Source organism: Scyliorhinus canicula, chromosome 19 (assembly GCF_902713615.1).
Source record: "Scyliorhinus canicula chromosome 19, sScyCan1.1, whole genome shotgun sequence".
Taxonomy (NCBI): Eukaryota; Metazoa; Chordata; class Chondrichthyes; order Carcharhiniformes; family Scyliorhinidae; genus Scyliorhinus; species Scyliorhinus canicula.
In genome coordinates this window covers 88,625,344-88,644,442 of record NC_052164.1, presented here as the reverse complement: position 1 = coordinate 88,644,442, position 19,099 = coordinate 88,625,344, and the positions used below count along the sequence as shown (strand labels likewise).

General features: G+C 42.4%; 1 protein-coding gene across 1 annotated transcript in view; it reads left to right on the top strand.

The window, feature by feature from the left end:
• LOC119953904 overlaps positions 1–19,099 on the top strand; it is a 125,715-nt gene that overhangs the window by 86,266 nt on the left and 20,350 nt on the right. The window contains exons 27-34 of the mRNA XM_038778563.1: positions 13–101; positions 1,179–1,216; positions 4,692–4,733; positions 8,936–8,979; positions 10,959–11,361; positions 14,953–15,021; positions 16,450–16,599; positions 17,607–17,746. Of these exons, the coding sequence (XP_038634491.1) occupies positions 13–101; positions 1,179–1,216; positions 4,692–4,733; positions 8,936–8,979; positions 10,959–11,361; positions 14,953–15,021; positions 16,450–16,599; positions 17,607–17,746 (975 nt within the window). The remainder of the gene's footprint in view (positions 1–12; positions 102–1,178; positions 1,217–4,691; positions 4,734–8,935; positions 8,980–10,958; positions 11,362–14,952; positions 15,022–16,449; positions 16,600–17,606; positions 17,747–19,099) is intronic.

Genomic DNA, 19,099 nt, shown 5'->3' with positions numbered 1-19,099 from the left:
TTCTTTCTTTAGTTTTAACTTGAAGAAAGTTACCAGAAAAAAAGAAAGGAAACACCCAAATCAAGGACGACTACTGTTGAATATCCACCAGGAACAAACTGGTGAGTTGATTAACTGTTATAAACAACCCCTGTTAGAACTTTGATCGTCATGACTCTGCATTAACTTTTTCCAACTAGAGCACTCCATTGATTCATAAGAAAACTGCATTTGTAGAAATGTCTCTTAAATGGAAAGACCTCAGTTGTTTAAGACAACTTAGCATACATCTGCTATATTTCTGTCTGTTTGGAAAACATGCAGGATAGGCTCACTTGGATGGTGCCACAGATAATGAGTAATAATTAGCATTTAATTGGGCCTTTTTTCACTTGGACTGAGAAAGTTGGGTATTAGCATGGCATCCTGAAGATAGTTTATAATGAGATTAGATTGTTCATACTGGATGCAAATTTACGATGATCAAAAAAGGGAAGTTTAGAAACAACTGGGTTGATCTTTGGGTTTTCCTGCTGCTGGCATCCTGAGAACTGAATCACTTGCGCATCACGCCTGATTTGACTCTCAGTAGTGAGCTGTGTGTGCCAAGTGGGTGACGCTGCAGCTTGCCAAATATGGGAGGACAGGAAATCAGCTTGCTCCCATGTTAAGCCAGTAAGTAGGCCAGGCTAAGAAGCATGTATGGGACGTGGGGCTCAAATGGCCATCAAAGGTTGTTTGTGTGTGCCCAAGTGGAGCACTGTTATTTCTCGTGGCCTCGCAAATAAAATGTAAAATCTTCCTGGACTGCTTATTGAATGGCCTCTAGCAACCCTGTTAAACCACTCAAAGGATTGATAAAAATTGGCAGACTTGTACTGAACATGTGTATCGTTTTCCAAGATTATGAGCTTGAGATTCCGAATAAATGGAGCCGTTCAGGTGCCTCAGTTCATATTTCACTGCCTTGTATTTTAATATTTATCAGAAGAATTAAACAGCATCTTTTTAAAAATTGACTTTGCTTGACAAAAATGTTCATTTGGAAAATGGTAAATACAAAAGAAAAAGGGATCATTTTGAAACCATAAGTAAATTTCTGCAGAATTTATATTTAATAGCTCTGCTGTACCAACAAGCAAGGGTAATGTTAACACGACAAACTTATAATAATATGAAGTCTTTTATTTCTTAAACAGATATTTCAAACAAACAACCTGAACAGAACGACCTGAAGGTACAGTGACTATATTGTTATATTGAATTGCAAGAGACTTTAAAGTTTCTCTATCCTCAGCAAGAAAGTTTAATCAGCTGAAGAAATGTTACAGATAATGCTTTGACACCGTGCGGCATATTGGTCAGACACACGACATGGAATTTCTTTGCCAGCAAGTACTCTAAGTCCACTCAGTTGCCATGCATAATATCACGACACCCGAGGCTAGTGCGCAGTCAATTCCAGCCCCACTTGATCCTGAGTCGCAACATTGGTGAAATTTATTTAAAATGTCCAGGGTCCTTGTTTGAGCCCAATAAAGTGCAGTCACCAGGTTTGTGACTTTAACACAAGTAATCTTTTATCCTGTACAGTATTATAATTAAATGGACAGAATATATATATATATATATATATATTTGTTTTTAAAATTTAGATTACCCAATTATTTTTTCCAATTAGGGGGCAATTTAGCATGGCCAATCCACCTACTCTGCACATTTTTGGGTTGTGGGGGCGAAACCCACGCAGACACGGGGAGAATGTGCAAACTCCACACAGACAGTGACCCAGAGCCGGGATCGAACCTGGGACCTCAGCGCCGTGAGGCGGTTGTGCTAACCACTAGGCCACCGTGCTGCCCTTTGGACAGAATATATAACTGATTATCTGATACCTCTCCTCAAACCCCCCTCCCTAACTACCCTAACTCTGTACACAGCCAAACAACACAGACGGAAAAAAACTGATGGAAAGGGAAAAAACATATTAATAAAATATAAGGATCTTTGATGCACTGGGCTGACTTCCAGTTCATGTCTTTCTGAAGTTCGGCTCGTTTTGACATTTCTTCCTTCTAGGCTTGAGATGGTTTTCTCTGGCAAGGTTGTCTATCTTTTCCATTGACTTCACTTCATTTCAGGTTCACAGCAGGATGTGCTGGGCACCCACCACTTTCAGAACAATAAAGCAGTTCTTTCACTTCAGCAAGCAGGGGGGAGAGAGAGCATTCCTTTCACTTCCAAAGTCTGAATGCTTCTGCCAAGTTCTCTCAGAAAGCACCATGCAGAAACTAATCACTGACCATTGTCAGGCAGAGCTCTGTCCCTGGCTGACCCGCCAGTTGCAAGTTAACCAATCAATCCAATTCCCTCCAAATCTGGTTCCTAAGATCCACTTGGTGCCGAGGAGTCTAGCCTCTCGTCTCAAATAAAAAAACCTGGGAACACAGTGTCCTGATGAGCAGGCTGCTTCAACTTTGAGCCTTCTGCTTAAAGGCACATCCCGATTATGGGTCCACAGACCAAAATAATAAAGTATCAAAAGCAATGGGAACAAAGGAAATAAACAGAAGGACTCATCCAATATTATCTCTTAGAGTCAGCGTAGGTTGTTTGAAAGCACTTTTGCTTTCCAGTCAGGCAGTTTTAGTTTATGTCTCATGGAAGTGCACGATTAAGTTGACATGTTGGTGTACTGTATTATGCATGTCAGTACACTCTTGGTTGGCGTGATCTTGAGATTATCCACTGCCCACGTCCAAACCTGCATCAATCCCATCACCCATCAGCAAGGCCGGGATGTGTCTTTAAGCAGACATAGTTGCCCAGATTTAAAATTCACCCTTCCTTACAAATCCCGTTGCCTTATCTTTGTAATCACGTTCAGCCCCACTGTCCTCGGAGATATTCTGACCTCTTGAGCATCTTCATTTTAATCACTATGCCATTGATGGCCATGACTTCAGCTGACAAGATTGTGAGCTCTTGAATTCACTCCTTAATCACCTCGACCTCTCTTTCCTCCTTTTAAGATAGTTGGGTGGGTCTTCAACAGTTACATCAAGCAGCACTTGCTAAGCAGTAACCTGCTCACTGATGCTCAGTTTGGGTTCGCCAGGTCACTCAGTTCCTGATCTCATTACAACTTTGGTTCAAACAAACATGGACAAAAGAGTTCAACACCAGAGGTGAGGTGAAAGTGACTGCCCTTGACATCAAGGCAGCATTTGACCCAGTTTTGCATTAAGGAGCCCACGGGCAACTGGAGTCAATGAGAATCCGGGGGGGAAGCTCCCCTGGTTGGAGTCAGACCTAGCAAAAAGCAAGATGGTTCTGGTTCTTGGAGGTCAGTCATATTAGAACATTGAACATTACAGCGCATTACAGGCCCTTCGGCCCTCGATGTTGCGCAGACCTGTGCTGTTTTCATCTTTCTGAAAACGAAAATCCAACTTCCCACGTGAGGATGCCGTGAAGGGCAATAGCAACAAAATGCGTGTTTTACTCCACACTGGATGCGCCTGGAGATGCTCCGCCAGAATGCCGACAGCCTCATGGCCTTTTGGCGTGGTTTTAATTTGGTATCACAGGTCAGCTACAGCAGCATATTATTTCAGTTGGGATTTGGCTCTAAATTAATAACTGATTCTGGAGTATCGATCTCAAAAGGAATTTTTCACCCACCACTTCTCTTTCAAAATCTGAAACTTCTCTCATTTGCCAGTACTTCCCTTCATATATCACACATGGGCTTTGCATCCTTATTTGCGGTAGCACAATTGACACACCATACCTCAAGAAATCGTCTTGTACTGCTTTGTTCACAAGTTCAATTTCTTCTTTATAGACTGTTAACCAGAGGCCCTGGAGTTCTGTACAGAGCTAACACTAGCTCTGTCCTGCTCTGCATTCACCTGAGCAGCTCACTTCAGATTCTGTTGTGAGATCCTGTTCAGTAGGTACGTTGTTATTTCTGTCTCTGGTGATCTCTTATTTTTAAGAAAGAGATCCATCTTCACAGACCTCTTGCCAAAAACAAGAAAATGGAAGCAACTCTGCACCATGATTTTAAAAGCAGAGACATGGTGGGCCCTTGACGTCATGTACACACTGGGCATGTAACCTCACTGCAGCCACCTCTGGGTGGAAGACTGCACACGGTCTCATTTATTTTCATTTAAAAGGCGACAGTGGCTGCCATTCTCAACTTAAAAAGCCAGTAGTAGCTGTTTCCCACTTCTCCCACGATCGGGACCTTCACAAGAAGGGTGCGACTAGTCGCTCCTCGATCCGCCCAACGCCTGTCCGCGATGGTTGCGACCCGCACTTTTTAAAACCCTGCTCTGGTGTTAGATTGTTCACTTAAAGCATTAAATGTAAATCAGTTTATTCACTGCTCCTCAATCCCTGCTGTTATATTACCCAATCGCATGAGTTATAAAATATACTTCTTAGAACAAGTATTAATCTTGGGAAAAACAAGATGCCTCAGTGTTAATTCAATGCCTTACACAGATGGATTTTTCTCCTTGCAATTGTTCACACACTTTTGGTGTATAGCATTTGGGCATTTGTTGATGCAGTTTCAGCTGACTGCACGTTTGAACTCCAATAATGTCTAAAATGTCCTGATTTGAGCACATTCATCTTTTTTATCTGGTCGTCTTTTCCCTTTTGAGTTTGCTAAATTGTATTTTTAAATCTGTGAACAGGATGAAACAGTTGGAGCCAGAAAGAAGGAAGGGAAAACTAAGGTATTTAAAATATTCCCTTGCAAGATAGACAAAACAAGTTAGATACATTTAATGTAAAAGTCAGTTCAATTGGAAAGTACGTTAGTCAGATCATTACTTCCTCAGTAAAATTGTTACTAAAATATATATTTTTTTGTAAATATTTTTTATTGGGTTTTTGAACAAAGTATATTTACCGTTATGTACACAAAATAGAATATATATATATATTATATATATATATATATATAGAGGGAACACGCACAAAAAAACAAAGCAAACAAAAAATAAAGTTAGAATAGAATAACTGGTAGGGTATTATGTGCTGGCTCAACAACAGCAGCTCTGTACAATTGACAGTATTGTTTTTAGCACAGAAATCGGCATCTGTTTTTGGGGGTGGGGGGTGGAATCTGGGGAGGTACAGAGACATTTGAGTGCCGGAGAAACAATTACAGAGGGCAATACGCGAGTGGATCTGGTATTGGTGTTGTCGCTTGCTTCTCCCGGACGGTTTTCGCGATCACCTCCGCTTCAGCCGTTCGTCCCGTCTTTCGCCCGGATTTTCCTTGTTCTCTGCTCCTATAAGTGCCAAGTTTGTTATCGTTTCCCGTGTCCTCCTTCCGGCTGTCATTCCCCTCCCCCCAACCTCTCTGGTTCCTCTCTATTGTTCCGTGTCCCCTTCCTCTTTCTCTCCTCCCCCCCCCCCCCTTCTGCCCCCTTGTTGGGCTTGTTTAAAGGGAAGATCTCGCTTTTGTTCATGTTGAGTTTGTAGCCTGAGAAGGCAACAAACTCTTTCAGGAGCGTGATGATTCCATCCATGCTGCTTTGTGAGTCAGAAATATAGCCCCTTTGGATCTCCCTCCAGCTTTTTGCTGCTTTGAGAGCAATTGCTAATGGCTCGATCACTAGAACGAACAGCAGCGGTGACAGTGGGCATCCTTGTTGGTGCCCCTGCGCAGCTCGAAGTATCGGGAGTTGGTGTTGTTGGTCCTTAAGCTCGCCATGGGAGTGTTGTATCGCAGTTTTACCCAGGAGTTGAACCCTGTTCCAAACCTCCAGTACCTCCTATGAGGTATTTCCATTCGACCCTGTTGAAGGCCTTTTCTGCATCGAGGGAGACGATCACCTCTGGTGTTCTCTCCTCGGATGGGGTCATTATTACGCTTAGCAGGCACCTCATTTTCGAGGTTAGCTGCCCACCTTTAACAAAACCTGCCTGGTCCTCTGCGATCAGTATTTTGGCATCTGCATTCAGCAGTGAGATGGATCTGTATGACCCACATTCCGTTGGGTCTTTATCTTTCTTCGTTATCAGCGAGATTGAGGCCTTTGCTAGCGTAGGTGGCAGTGTGCCCTTGGCCAGCGAGTCTCTGAACATCTCCCGCAGGTGCGGGGTCAGCGCTGTCGCAAATTTTTTGTAGAAGTCTGACGGGAACCTGTCTGGTCCCGGTGCCTTCCCCACCTGCATGGTGCTAATGCTGCCCACGATCTTTCCCAGTGCTAGTGGTGCTCCCAGGTCCCGTTTTCTGCCCTCACCCACGACTGGTATGTCCAGTCCATCAAGGAACCGTTTTCATTCCAGACACCCCAATTGGGGCTCTGAGGTGTACAGGCCTTGGTAGAAGGCCTTGAAGGTTTTGTTGATCTTTTCTGGTTCTTTTTCCAATGTGCCTCTGGTATCCCTGATTTGTGCAATTTCTCTGGTGGCTGCTTGCTTTCTCAGCTGGTGTGCCAACAGGCGGCTGGCTTTGTCTCCGTGTTCGTATAGGGTCCCACGTGTCTGGCGGAGTTTGTGCACTGCTTTGCTGGTGGAGAGCCGATCAAAGCTCCTCTGTAGCTCTTTCGTCTTCGCCAGGAGCTCTACGGTCGGGACCTCGGAGTATTTAAGGGCTACGTCCAGTATGGAGTCGACTAGCTGCCCTTTCCTCCCTATTTCTTTGAGCTTTGAAAGCGATAATGTCCCCTCTTAGTACGGCCCTGCCCGTCTCCAGCCTCACGTCCATGTAGTGTGGAGCGTGGTCGGATATCACAATTGCGGAGTATTCCACTTTGTCTATCCCCGGAAGCACTGTTTTCCCCACCACAAAGAAGTGATTTCTGGTGTGTATGTTGTGCACTGGGGAGAAGAAGGAGAATTCCTTCTCCCATGGGTGGGTGAACCACCAGGGGTCCACCGCTCCCACCTGTTCCATAAAGTGGCCTAGTTCCCTTGCTATGCTTGAGGTTCTCCCCGTTTTGGAGCTTGATCTGTCATTCGTTGGATCCTGTCCAAAGTTGAAGTCCCACAGCAGGAACGGCAGGTCTGCCCACCCAGCCCTTTCTCACCCGCAGTCGGTCCTGCTCTCTCAGGTGTGTCTCCTGGAGGAAGACTGTCGGCTTTCATATTTCTTAGGTGAGGACTCTGGATCTTTTCACTGGGCCGTTGAGTCCCCCTACATTCCTGGTGACAGCCAAGCATTCTGTCTCCCCCGTTCCTGTGGGATTAACCATACTTACCTGGTGGACACGTCCCTGCCCTCCGGGGTTTCCCTGTGTCAGGGGGCTGTCCAGGATGGCCGCTGTCACTGCTCTCTCCATGCGGTTGAGTCCCTGCGCTCCGGATTTTCCCTTTGTCCAGGGGGTACCTGACATTGCCGCCCACTGTGCATCTGCCACACGGGTAGTCTCCTGCACTCTGGAGTCTCCCTTTGCCCAGAGACCATACTGTGTCGATGCTTGCAGTGATTCCTTGTTCCGAGCCTTTGGTTGTGGCACTTTGTAGCCCTATTGTTATTCTCTTTCTAGCCTTGTTTGTCTCTCCTTCCCTGTGGTCCCCTTCCTCCCGGTCCCGTCTCCCCCCCCCTTCCCATCTCCCCTCTCCCGTATACCTCTCTTTTGTCCCTCTTTCCCCTGTTCCTATCCCCCCTTCTCTCTGGGTACAGCATACCAAAACGCATGTTGCTTTTGTGAAGAGCTGCTTTCGCCCTATTGAATTTGGCCTGTCTCCTGGCTAGGTCTGCCCCAATGTCCTTGTAGACTGTAATGAAGTGTCCTTCCCATTTGCAGGTTCTGTTTTGCCTGGCCCAGCACAGGATTGTTTCCATGTCCTGATACCGGTGCAGTTTAGCCCTCGGGTGGTCCCAAGCCTTGGGCTTCGGGTGCAGCGGCCGGTGTGCTCCCTCCATTTCTGGTGGGTTGGGGAAAGTTTTCCTCCCCACTAAGTTACCCAGCATCTTAGCCACGTATGCTGTGGGGTTTTTACCGTCGATCCCCGCTGGAAGGCCCACTATCCTTATATTTTGCCTTCTCGAGCGGTTTTCCTGATCGTCCATTCTGCCCTTCAAGCTCCCCTGCGTTGTGACCAGTTTTGCCGCCTCCTTCTCCAGGGCCGTGATCCAGTCGCTCGTGTCAGTCGGGGCTTTTTCTACTAAAATACATTCACAAGGAGCCAGCCAAGCATTCTGAGCACTGTTAGTAACATCTGCAGTCAACAGCAAATGTCCATGTCAGAACTCAACAAGTTTAAGGCATTGATTTTTTCCTGATTTGAATGCCTCCTGATTGATATCCAGGAGGCGACACTGATGTTACGGCAAATGATAGGTGAGCAACTACCATCTGAGAGGAATACATCATGGCGCAGCGTGAGAGATGATGCTGGAGACATTGTAGTGATGCATGAATGAGAGTGAGATGATCTAGGGGAGACCTTTTGCTGAGTCTCTTGCGTGGCTGACTCAAAATTTGTTGGATGCAGAAAGGCTGGAGAGACCAACCAGAAACAAAATTGCACGTCAAATGTTGTCCACTAATAAAACTAGCATCGTCACAAAACAAGGTGGTAGTATCTTCAATTTTTTTTTTAAAGCATCTATTATGCTTTAAACCTTTTGTATTTTGTTTTAAATGAAACATATTTTCTCACTAACGCAGTGGAAAAATATTTTTTGCAAAAATTATCAACCTGTTATTTTCTATAATGTTTCCAGCCACACTGATTGTTAATCAGAAAATGTGTATGTACTGTTCTCTCATTCACCATAAAGAGAAGCTTCAACTTCTCTTTAGCTTCCACACTGTCTTTCTCATTTCCCCCCATTAACTCTTTCCTATCTTGTAATACCGCTTTTTCCTTTCATCAATTTTTTTTTTTAAAGAGCAAAATATTTTAATTAAGGTACTTGAGTTAGCTTACCGACAAAAGTGCATTCTAATCCCTGTTCTTCCCCACTTCTATTCAGAATGTAGGAGATTCAAATGAGTGGATGAAGAGTGATAAAAGCAGGTAAGAATTTAACCGTTAAAAGCATAATAGTCTGCCATTGATTAACTATGAACTTAATTAAAAAAGATGAGCTAGGCTCTTTGTAGGGGGTTAGTGACAGTATAGCAGGGCAGTATAATGGTGGCATGTTGTCCTAACGTTCTCTTCAAAACTAAAGCACTGGTTGCATGGATCAAGAAGCTTGGAATTTTCTTTGAAGACAGCGACTTGCATTTATGTAGTGCCTTCAAATGTAGTCAAAAGCCCCATAATGTTGATCAAATCTTAATCAAAGCAGACTAGATGGCAAATCAAAGAAGGAAAAAGTAGAAGGGGTGTGACCTAAATTTAGTCAAAGTGGTGGATTTTAAGGAGGACCTTAAAAGAGGAAGTGGGAAGAGGTTAGGGAAGGCAACATAGAATCTCAACAGTTCAAGGCACAGCTGGTGGTGGTAAAGGGTTGCAAAAGACACGAGAATTAGATGAACGGGGAGTTTGGGAATGGAGGTGTGGGCAGAGAGGGGGGCAGTTGTGGGTGGCGGTAGTTGGTTATAGGGTTCGGAGATTACGAGTGGCAATGTGATTTGAACCTGAAAGCAAGATTTTTAAATTAGCGATGCTGAAGTCGAGAAACGATATAGGTTACTGATGTCGGAAAGCGAATGGGTAAATTGGACTTTGGATGAGATTAAGTTCATAGGAGGTCGGGAGACTGACCAAGGAAACATGACAGTAGTCCAGACTAGAGGAATTTATTTTACATGGGTATGGCAGAGACTTGACGAATAAAACAAAATACTGCGGAGACTGGAACTCTGATAAAAAGAAAATTGTTGGAAATGCTCAGTAGGTCAGACAGCATACTTGACTAGCACTGTTCAATCTATCTTATTTTAAATAGTGTCATAGTCAACATTGCAGTTGTCTATTTGGAGGAACTGTGTTGTTGCTTAATTCACTGTGTGGTAGATTATGTAATCTGCTATTTCTGGATGATCTAAGGCATGCATTTGATGTGGTGCAATTAATTTCTTGCCATTCAGGTTGGTGGAATGTGTGGGAAAACACTGAACTAATGCATTCTTGTCAATATTTGCCAAAGAATCAAAACATCAGATTCGACTAACTAATGAAACAGCGTGGTATTACATTGATCTACTGTACCAGTATTTAAATTGAATGTGATTAAGCCTCATTCAGAAAGGAACCATGGCCTGTGACCCAGCATTTTAGCATCTCTGTGCAATTCGCACAGCTTTCCAGGATTTAAGCCTCTTTTTAGCCAACTTGCACATTGCCTCCAAGAGCTTGGACCTCCTTTCCTGCCATTCAAAACGGACCTCCTCCAACAACTCCTTACCTGAGGCACTAATGGTCACATGTTGAAACTTGGCAAAAGCTTGTTGGAAATAGTGATATGAAGAGCGGTTTAAATTTGGCTGAGAAGTGCAAGAAAGAATTGAGCTAGGATAGTGGACAGAGGACATCTGTGTTTTCTGGTTTACACGGTTGTGGTTAGGCACTCTAACATCATTCTATAATCCAGAAATGACTTGATCTCAAACATTCTGGACTAGAGACATTAAGTGTGTGTTTTATTTCCAAGCCCATATCTCCTCCCCCTAAAAGGTAATTCCACTTGTCTTCAAATGCCACACATTAATTGGAAAGCTGTGTCGATATTTTTGTTGGCTGTAATAAAAGTAATTTCAGAAATATTACAGTGATACTGTATTGGAAACTCTGTAATTTCAAGCAGATTCTTTTCTTTGTGAAGTCTGCATACTTCCACGACAGTTTGTGGCCAAGAATAAATATTTAAAGGTGACGTTTGGTTTGGCAGGTACTGCCTGCAAACTACTTTTCAAAAGTAATTCATACCTATAATTTGTTGTGCTTATTGCAAATTGCCATATCTTTGAATTATCTGCACTTATTTTTTGAAATGGTATGTGCCTCAGGACACTATTCTAAAAAATGTTTGTAACTTGATTTTTCAGATTTTTGGAAGAGGTAGAACCTAAACTGGACGACAGCAGTTATGCGGATTCTGATATGACAGATTATTACCAAGAGCCACCAAAAGAAGAAAAAGTGCAAAACTCCAATACATATTTAGATAATGTTCTTCAAGATAAGATTTACTCAATAAATTTGGAGCCATGTTCCATTAAAAAGAATAAACGCAAGGCTAAAGTATGTGAAACATCTCAACATAAAGATGGAGAACATGTTACACCAGTTGCTGACAATGACCGATTTAAGTATAAATCTCACTCTCCTGTAAAATTTTCACATTCTGCCTTGTTAGCAGAGGAACAAGCAAGCTCAGATAATACTTATTCTAAGTTAAAGTTTTTAAAATTCAGCAGTGGACCAGATGAACGCAGTGCTGTCAGTAAGGTAGGCAATTGTTCTAATTCTAATAAGTCAATTCTTGTAATTGATGTTAACGTCTGTTCATCTGTTAAACAATCCATGATATATTTTAACAGTGACAAGTTGGTTCCACAGAAGAATCTTTTTTATTAGCTTTGTTCCCTCTGAGATCAGTTGACCAAGAATGGCAAAACCTTTTGTACAAGAGTGGTGCTGCATTACTGGAGGGGTGTGAATGTCATGTTACTATTCAACAATGCTCGGCACAACATCGAGGGCCAGAGGGCCTGTTCTGTGCTGTACTGTTCTATGTTGTAGTTGCGTTGATACTGGAAGTCATTATTAGGAACAAAATAACTTTCATGTGGAAAAGCCTGGGGAAAGGGGAAAGTGGCAAATTGGATACAATAAATTGATAGAATTGAAATAATTGTAGAAATTGATGGATGTTTCTTAGAGGTGATTTGGCCTTGTTCCCCATTACGGGCCCATTACTTTTTTCAGCTGTTACGATCCCTGTTAATGTTGTAACTGGACGGGAAGATTCCAGAATGGAACCCTGGCTCAAAAGACCACCACTTTTACTTTTTTATATAGAATGTGGAGGAAGAGAGTCACAGGACCGTTAATTAGTTTTAACAACAAGAAAAAAATTGATTAAACATGAAAAACGTAGATTTAAACCCTCCTTATCTTAACAATTACATACAGGTTTTAGGAAAACATGGATTACAATGGTTTTATTCACACAGAGGCCCTTTTAAGTACACAAGATGACTGGGCAAATACATACTCCACTCTGAACCCTAAGTGAATGTTTTTGAATGTCTCTTCAGATCCCTCCCAGATGATTGTCACGTGTGGGTTTCCAAATTTCACTCCCAAAAACACATTTTAAAATCTTCTCAAATTTTAGCAGTTTGCATTCTGAAATCCAGACCAGGTTTTCCAAATGCTTTAGCTTCCGCTCCACTTTTAACAGCAAATCTAGTCCAGGATTTCACACCAAGCCCTTTAGGATTTCTTTGTCTTGATGGCTGTGCAAGTGCTCCTTATAGCTCAAACTCTCGATTCCCAGGCTGTATTAAAATGGCATCAGACGTTTAATTTACCTCTGATGTCTGCTGTCCCACTTTAAATCTGGTTACTGCAATTGTCTCTTTAACTCAGAACACTTTGTTTACTCATGAATTCTTATGAATAATGCCTTTGTCTCTGTTCTCTTAACTTCAGATGTCTTACAGGTTCTTTATGTCCCAATTCCCTGGTTTTCTGGACTGTATCTTGTTCCTTAGGAAGCCAGCATCTTTGCAGTTCCCTTGACCTGTCCAGCTTCTCCTGGCAGAGTGGAGGGTGGTTCACTCCCCAGTGTCCTGTCTCCAACTGCTCGGTCTTCCAGTTAAAACAAAGAACAAAGGAAAGCCCTTCCCTCACTGGAAAGTGGCCTCCTGTTGCTAAGCAACAACTTGTATTATTTATTCTTCACGCTGTAATCCCCTATAAGCACAATAGAGACATAGTTGGAAGTGAACCAATCCCCACACATACAAACACTAGGTCAGGCTTAAATCTTGCTATAGGTTTTACCCTTCCAGGGTTACAAACATTAAATTAAACCCACTGAAAAAATACCTTATTTCTGATGTTCTGATTCCTTAAAACTACCTTTGTTTTCCGAACACAACTTTCATATTTGACCTAGATTCAGGTGTAAGGAGCACCATTATAAATTTCGCAGATTAGTTCAATAACCAGAGGTCATGGATTTAAAATCATTGGCAAGAGGGGCGACGAGGAGAAATGTTTCATTGAATGTTCGGCATCTGGAACACTCCACTTGAAAGAGTTGTGAAAGCCAATTTTATAAGTTATTTCAAAAGGGAGTTGACTAGGAACTTGAGGCTGAGACTTACAGGGTTACAGACAAAAGCCTGTAACGAAACCACTCTTTCAGAGGCATGATGGACTGAATGATCTCTTTCTGTGCTGTAAGTAGAAATATAACATTGATTTCCATTTTTCTCCGGATGGGAATTTTTCCTGTTAAGTTAATATTTTTTGATCTCCTGCACCTGTAAGTAAATTTTAACTGCCGCATTTTAAGTGAAGAAGCATTTTGGATGTAAGATTGTAATTACACATTATAGAATTCATTGAGTATTCATTGAGGAGTACAAGATGGTAAGCACTTTGATTTATGCAGCTTTCCAGCATCCTTCACATTAAATTTGGTGTAATTGCAGCTTTTTTGGTTTTGTGCTGAAACTAAGAGCGCGATTCAGCAGCCTTGATTTAAAGTATGCTGGATGGCAAGTTTAGCGGGGTGTTCCTGGCGCCTGCAGCACCAAGACACATCCCTCTTTTGGATGGCAATTTGCCGTTTTCTTTGGTCTCGGAGAGATTCTCTCCGCCGAGGCTACACTTGGGAAGGATTTCCTGCTGACTGGCTGGAAGGCTGCCCCTTTCAACAACACCCCCCCTCCCCCTGTTTTTGCCCCCCCACCACCACCCCAACCTTGGGGAGGCCCCGGGAACTCCCCCTCTACCTGGTAAGGCCACCGGGCCCGATCCCTGGCAATGCCAACCTGGTACCTAGTCATTTTGGCACTGGCACCCTTGTAGTGTCGCTTCCTGCCAGGCAGTGCCCCGGCTGGCAGTGCCAGGTGCCAGAGGGAGAGTCGGGGTACAATCCTGGCCTGTCCCAGACCACCCGAGGGTCTCCAATGGCCTAAGAGATTTCCCCCCTCCACCCCCACCCACGTGCCATTACGCCTGGTCCATGTTTGTGTGAACCAGTACTAATTGGCGCCCTGGTGAGGTCTCCCAGCTGTGGCGAATCCGACGAACGTGCATTTAAATGATCCATACAAACCTGTTTCTGGATTTCGCCCTCACAGATCGCGATGCCTTGCGAGGTTCTGTTGAATCTCAAGAGACATTTCGAGCAATGCGAATCTCACGAGTGGCCTCTTGTGAGATTCAGCGGCCTCGTCCCAACACCAAGTCGGGTCAGCGACAAGGCCTCTGAATCGCTCCCTGAGACATTTGTATGTTAACCATAATTTCTGAACAATTGCTGGTATGGGGACCGTGTCAAATCAATCGCTACAATTAGATTTTATTGTAGACCGAAAACATGATTTGTACTTTTTTATTGCATTGGATATAATTGTATGGTGGGTACTAATTCTCTGAAACTTTAATCAGTAAAATCACTTGGGTTCACAAACCAAATGGTGTAAAAGAAAAATGAGCAGACAGGCCTATACCGATGCCAACTCCTCACCCCGTCCTGTCTTTAGTCCGGGACTGTTGCCAAAAATGTAAAATGGGTTTATTAAACATAGGAAAAAAACATTTGAATTAGGCATAGATATAAGTCGGTGTTTGACAACATTTTAATGGAAAATCGTTAAAATAAATGTAATTTGAATCGCAAACCCTGAGCAGATAATATATCTGGAGAAAAGCATTGGATAGAATATGGAAATTCACTTGTCTTCCATTATTCTTAAGCATGCCTCTAGTTCCCAGAATCCATACTGTTCCTTCATAATTATATAAAATCAGTATACTATAGGTGCTGATTCTTTTCTTTTCCTTTTCACCCCAAAGAACATAAAGATAAAGACTATTGATGCCGCAGTACTCACTGATCCTATAAAACCCTTTGAAAGCAAAAAGGTAAGATCAGAAAAGAAATGTAAGTCTGAAAATGATTGTAAGCCAATCTTTAATTTAAAAAGATTCTAAATGTGAGTAACTAAGAAGCTTAAATTGTTCCTTACTAACCACAAAACATTTAAATTGTTTTTAATTGACAGGTTCAAATGATGACCTTGCATTGACAGTAAAACTTCTATATTAGATTGAACCATTGAATTCTTACAGTGCAGGAGGGGGCCATTCGGCACATTGAATCTGTACTGACCCTCTGAAAGACACCATACTTAGGCCCACTCCCCCGCCCTATCCCCATAATCCCTACTGAACCTGCACACTAAGGGGCAATTTTAGCATGTCCAATCCACCTAACCTGCACATCTTGGATTGTGGGAGGAAACTGGAGCACCCGGACAAAACCCACGCAGGCAGTCACCCAAGCTGGAATTGAACCCGGTCCCTGGCGCTGCGAGGCAGCAGTGCTAACCATTGTGCTACCTTGCCGCCCATTATAATTAAGAGCTGAAACAGCGTGATCCAGTCTTGAACATTTATTTATTTATTTTTTAAAATTTTTTTCCAATTAAGGGCCAATTTAGCCTCCCCAGTCAACCTACCCTGCACATCTTTTGAGTTGTGGGGTGAGACCCAAGCGGACATGGGGAGAATGTGCAAACTCCACTTGGATAGTGACCCGGGGCCACGATCGAACCCGGGTTCTCGGTGCCATGAGGTAGCAGTGCTAACCACTGCAGCACCATGCCGCCCAAGTCTTGAACACTTTTGTTTTAAATTTGGAGTGCCCAATTCATTTTTTTTCCAATTAAGGAGCAATTTAGCGTGGCCAATCCACCTACCCTGCACACCTTTGGGTCGTGGGGGCAAAACCCACACAAACACGGGGAGAATGTGCAAACTCCACACGGACAGCGACCCAGAGCCAGGACCGACCCTGGGACCTCGGCGCCGTGAGGCATCAGTGCTAACCACTGTGCCACCGTGCTGCCCCAAGTCATGAACATTTATGATATTCCTGTCTTACTCATTATTCTGAATAGCTTTTAGCCTTTTCTCTAACACACAGCAGAAAACAAAAGATATTGTAAATCATAATGGGACTAAATGAAACACTCTTTCAGAAAGCCAGCACAGAAATGATGGAGCAAATGGCCTTAAACAGAATAAAATCTCACAATTTTCTTGTAGATATTTCCTAATAATCTACTGTTGAACTAAATTTCTGTACTTTTAGTGGACATTGAACAAATAACATTTAAATAATTCTGGTGAGATAGTAAGTACTTCATACTTGTTTGTTGATGTTGTGATGAGACTGTTCTCTGTCCGAACAAAAGGTTTGCCTAATAGTTTGTTTTGCATGATTAGTCTTTGCTCTGAACAAGGTACCAGATGCATATTATGTGGTTTTATTTGTTTTTTGACTTGCAGAGAAACTTTTTGTATCTTTACCATGAGAACAATCACCTTTTGCAGAACTATGAGAAGTCACAAAAATTGTATGTTCAACTTTGTGCTGACACTCAAAATGAAATCAAAACCTTCAAAGAAAAGCATGAACGGCTTAGGTTCAATGAGAAGGTGGGCTTAACTTTGTTATAAAACTTGACGCTATTGTCAAACTTGACTTATTATTTTAAGCAGAAAACTGGGCTTGCCTTGCTATTAACTTGAAACACACGCTGTAATATTTCATGACATCACGCATAGATTCCGCAATACTAATTTTAAGTAATGGTAACTCTTATCTAGATTAACAGGAATAGGCCTAAATTTTCCAATGGGAGTTCTGTTCATACCCAGAATGATTGGAAGCAAGTTTTAGACTAACAGAAGGCAAGATCAGCTCATTGGTACTGTGCAAAGTACAATTTGCACCTGTCTCGTGACTCAAAGATTGCAGGAGTGGGTAATTAGCGTACAAGTCACATTAGAAGAAATGGGAATAATCAGAGGCGTGTGTTGCAATAGAATAGCAAGAATTCTTAGTGTTTATGTAAGCTTTAAAAAAAAAGTCTATTGCTATTTCAAAACTTTTTATTGGAACAAATATTACTGGTGAAATAGCAACGTTAGATCTTAAAATCACACAACATTGAAACCAAGTTGAAATCAGTCCCATATTAACCATAGTATATACTGTATTGCACCTGGTGTAATAGCAGTCAACATTTCTTAATATTTTGAGAATTGAATAGCTTTTTCATCCACCCTCATTCTCTCAAATTGTTAATTATGTGGGACTGGGAATTTTAAAACAAAAGGGAACAATGTGAGTCTTGGTGGGGGTAGATTGGAGAGAAGATATAAATTGTTTCTGCAGTCTTTAGCGGAACGGGTATACTAATAATTAGTGTGAAATCATTTTTTAAATTCTCATTGAGGCTTAAGGCTGGAGAGGTTCAGTAATGTACATGTCTTAAAAATCCGGTAAGCATGATGTAAGTGTAAGCGTGATGGTAAGTGTATTAGGTTATTCAGGTTTTAGAGGATGGTTAACTTATCAATGGGAAATAGTGGAAATGGAAACAGACACACAACATAACAAAATAAAGTAAGATTATTAATTTTCTAACTCTTTGTTACAGAAACTGAGGGAAGAATTCGCAGCAGCAAAGGTACAGTTGGAGACTGAAAAAGAGAAACTTCATGATCAACGAAACTATCAATCGCAAGAACTCGTTGCACGACAGGAAGAACTTAAATTTATGAAGAATAATTTAGAAAGGTACGATGAACCTGAATGTCTCAGATTTTCTGAAGCCTCTGAGTTACAAAGTTGTGCAGTAAATGCCACCCTTGCCTATTCTAAGGAAGAGCTTTTTTATAAGTTTGGCTGCAGTTTCAGAGCCAGCTTGTTTAAATGAACTCCAGTAGATAAGCATGGATTTAGGATTTGACACATTATTCACATTGACAATTTTATGTCTGTTACTCACGTGATGATTAACATTTAGTTGGGAAAGGATTGACAGGCTTCATCTCTTCACTCTTGAAAAAACAAGGCTGAGTGGTGGCCTAATCGAGATCTTTAAAATTGTAAAAGGTTTTGAAATTGTGGCGAGAGAGACAATGTTTTCTCTTGTGGGGAAGAATATAAGTAGAGGTCATTGATATAAGATAGTTACTCAAGTACAATAGGGAATGCAGAATAGATTCTCTTGCCCGAGACGTGGTAAGATCGTGAAAACCTGACACCACATGATTGAAGAGAATGGTAGAGCTGCACTTAAGGGGAAACAAAACAATCATGTGGGAGATGGGAATAAATGGTTATGAGAGTAGATTTAAGATGGCAAATTATGGGAGGAGGCTTGAGTGAAGCTTTTTTTAAATAAATGTTTTTTATTGGGTTTTTGAACCAGGTATATTTACCGTTATGTACACAGAATAAGATATAAGAGAAGGGCACACGCAAATATACCAAAAAAAAGAAATAAAAAAAAATACAATAAAAGAAAAGGTATTATGCACCAGCTCAACAGCAGCAACTCTGTAAAATTGGCAATATTATTTACAACACATAAGTAGGCATCTGTTTGGGGGCGGGGTAGATATACATTTGCGTGCCGGAGAAACAATTGCAGAGGGCAATACTCAAATGGGTCTGGTGTTGGTCTTGTCACTTGCTTCTCCCGGATGGATTTCGCTGCCGTTGTCGTCTCACGCTCACCTCCGCTTCAGCCGTTCGTCCTGCCTTTCGCCTGTATTCTCCTTCCTCTCTGTCTCTGTAGTTGCCAAGTTTGTTATCGTTTCCCGTACCTTCCTCCCGGCAATCATATCACTGCCTCCCCCCACCTCCCTGGTTCGCCTCTATTGTTCCCAGTCTCTTCCCTCTTCTCCTCTCTCTCTCTCTCTCTCTCTCACCCCTCCTCTCTCTTCCCCCCCCCCCCTGGATTTTGTTTAATGTAGGACCTTCTTTGGGATCCTGGCATTCTTCCCTCCCCATAGGAACACCATGATTAGTTTGTCTAGTGCTTTGTAAAAGGCCTTGGGGATGTAGATTGGAATGGATCACAGTAGGAAGAGGTACCTGGGTAGTACGTTTATTTTGATCGTCTGGAATCTCCCCGCGAGAGAG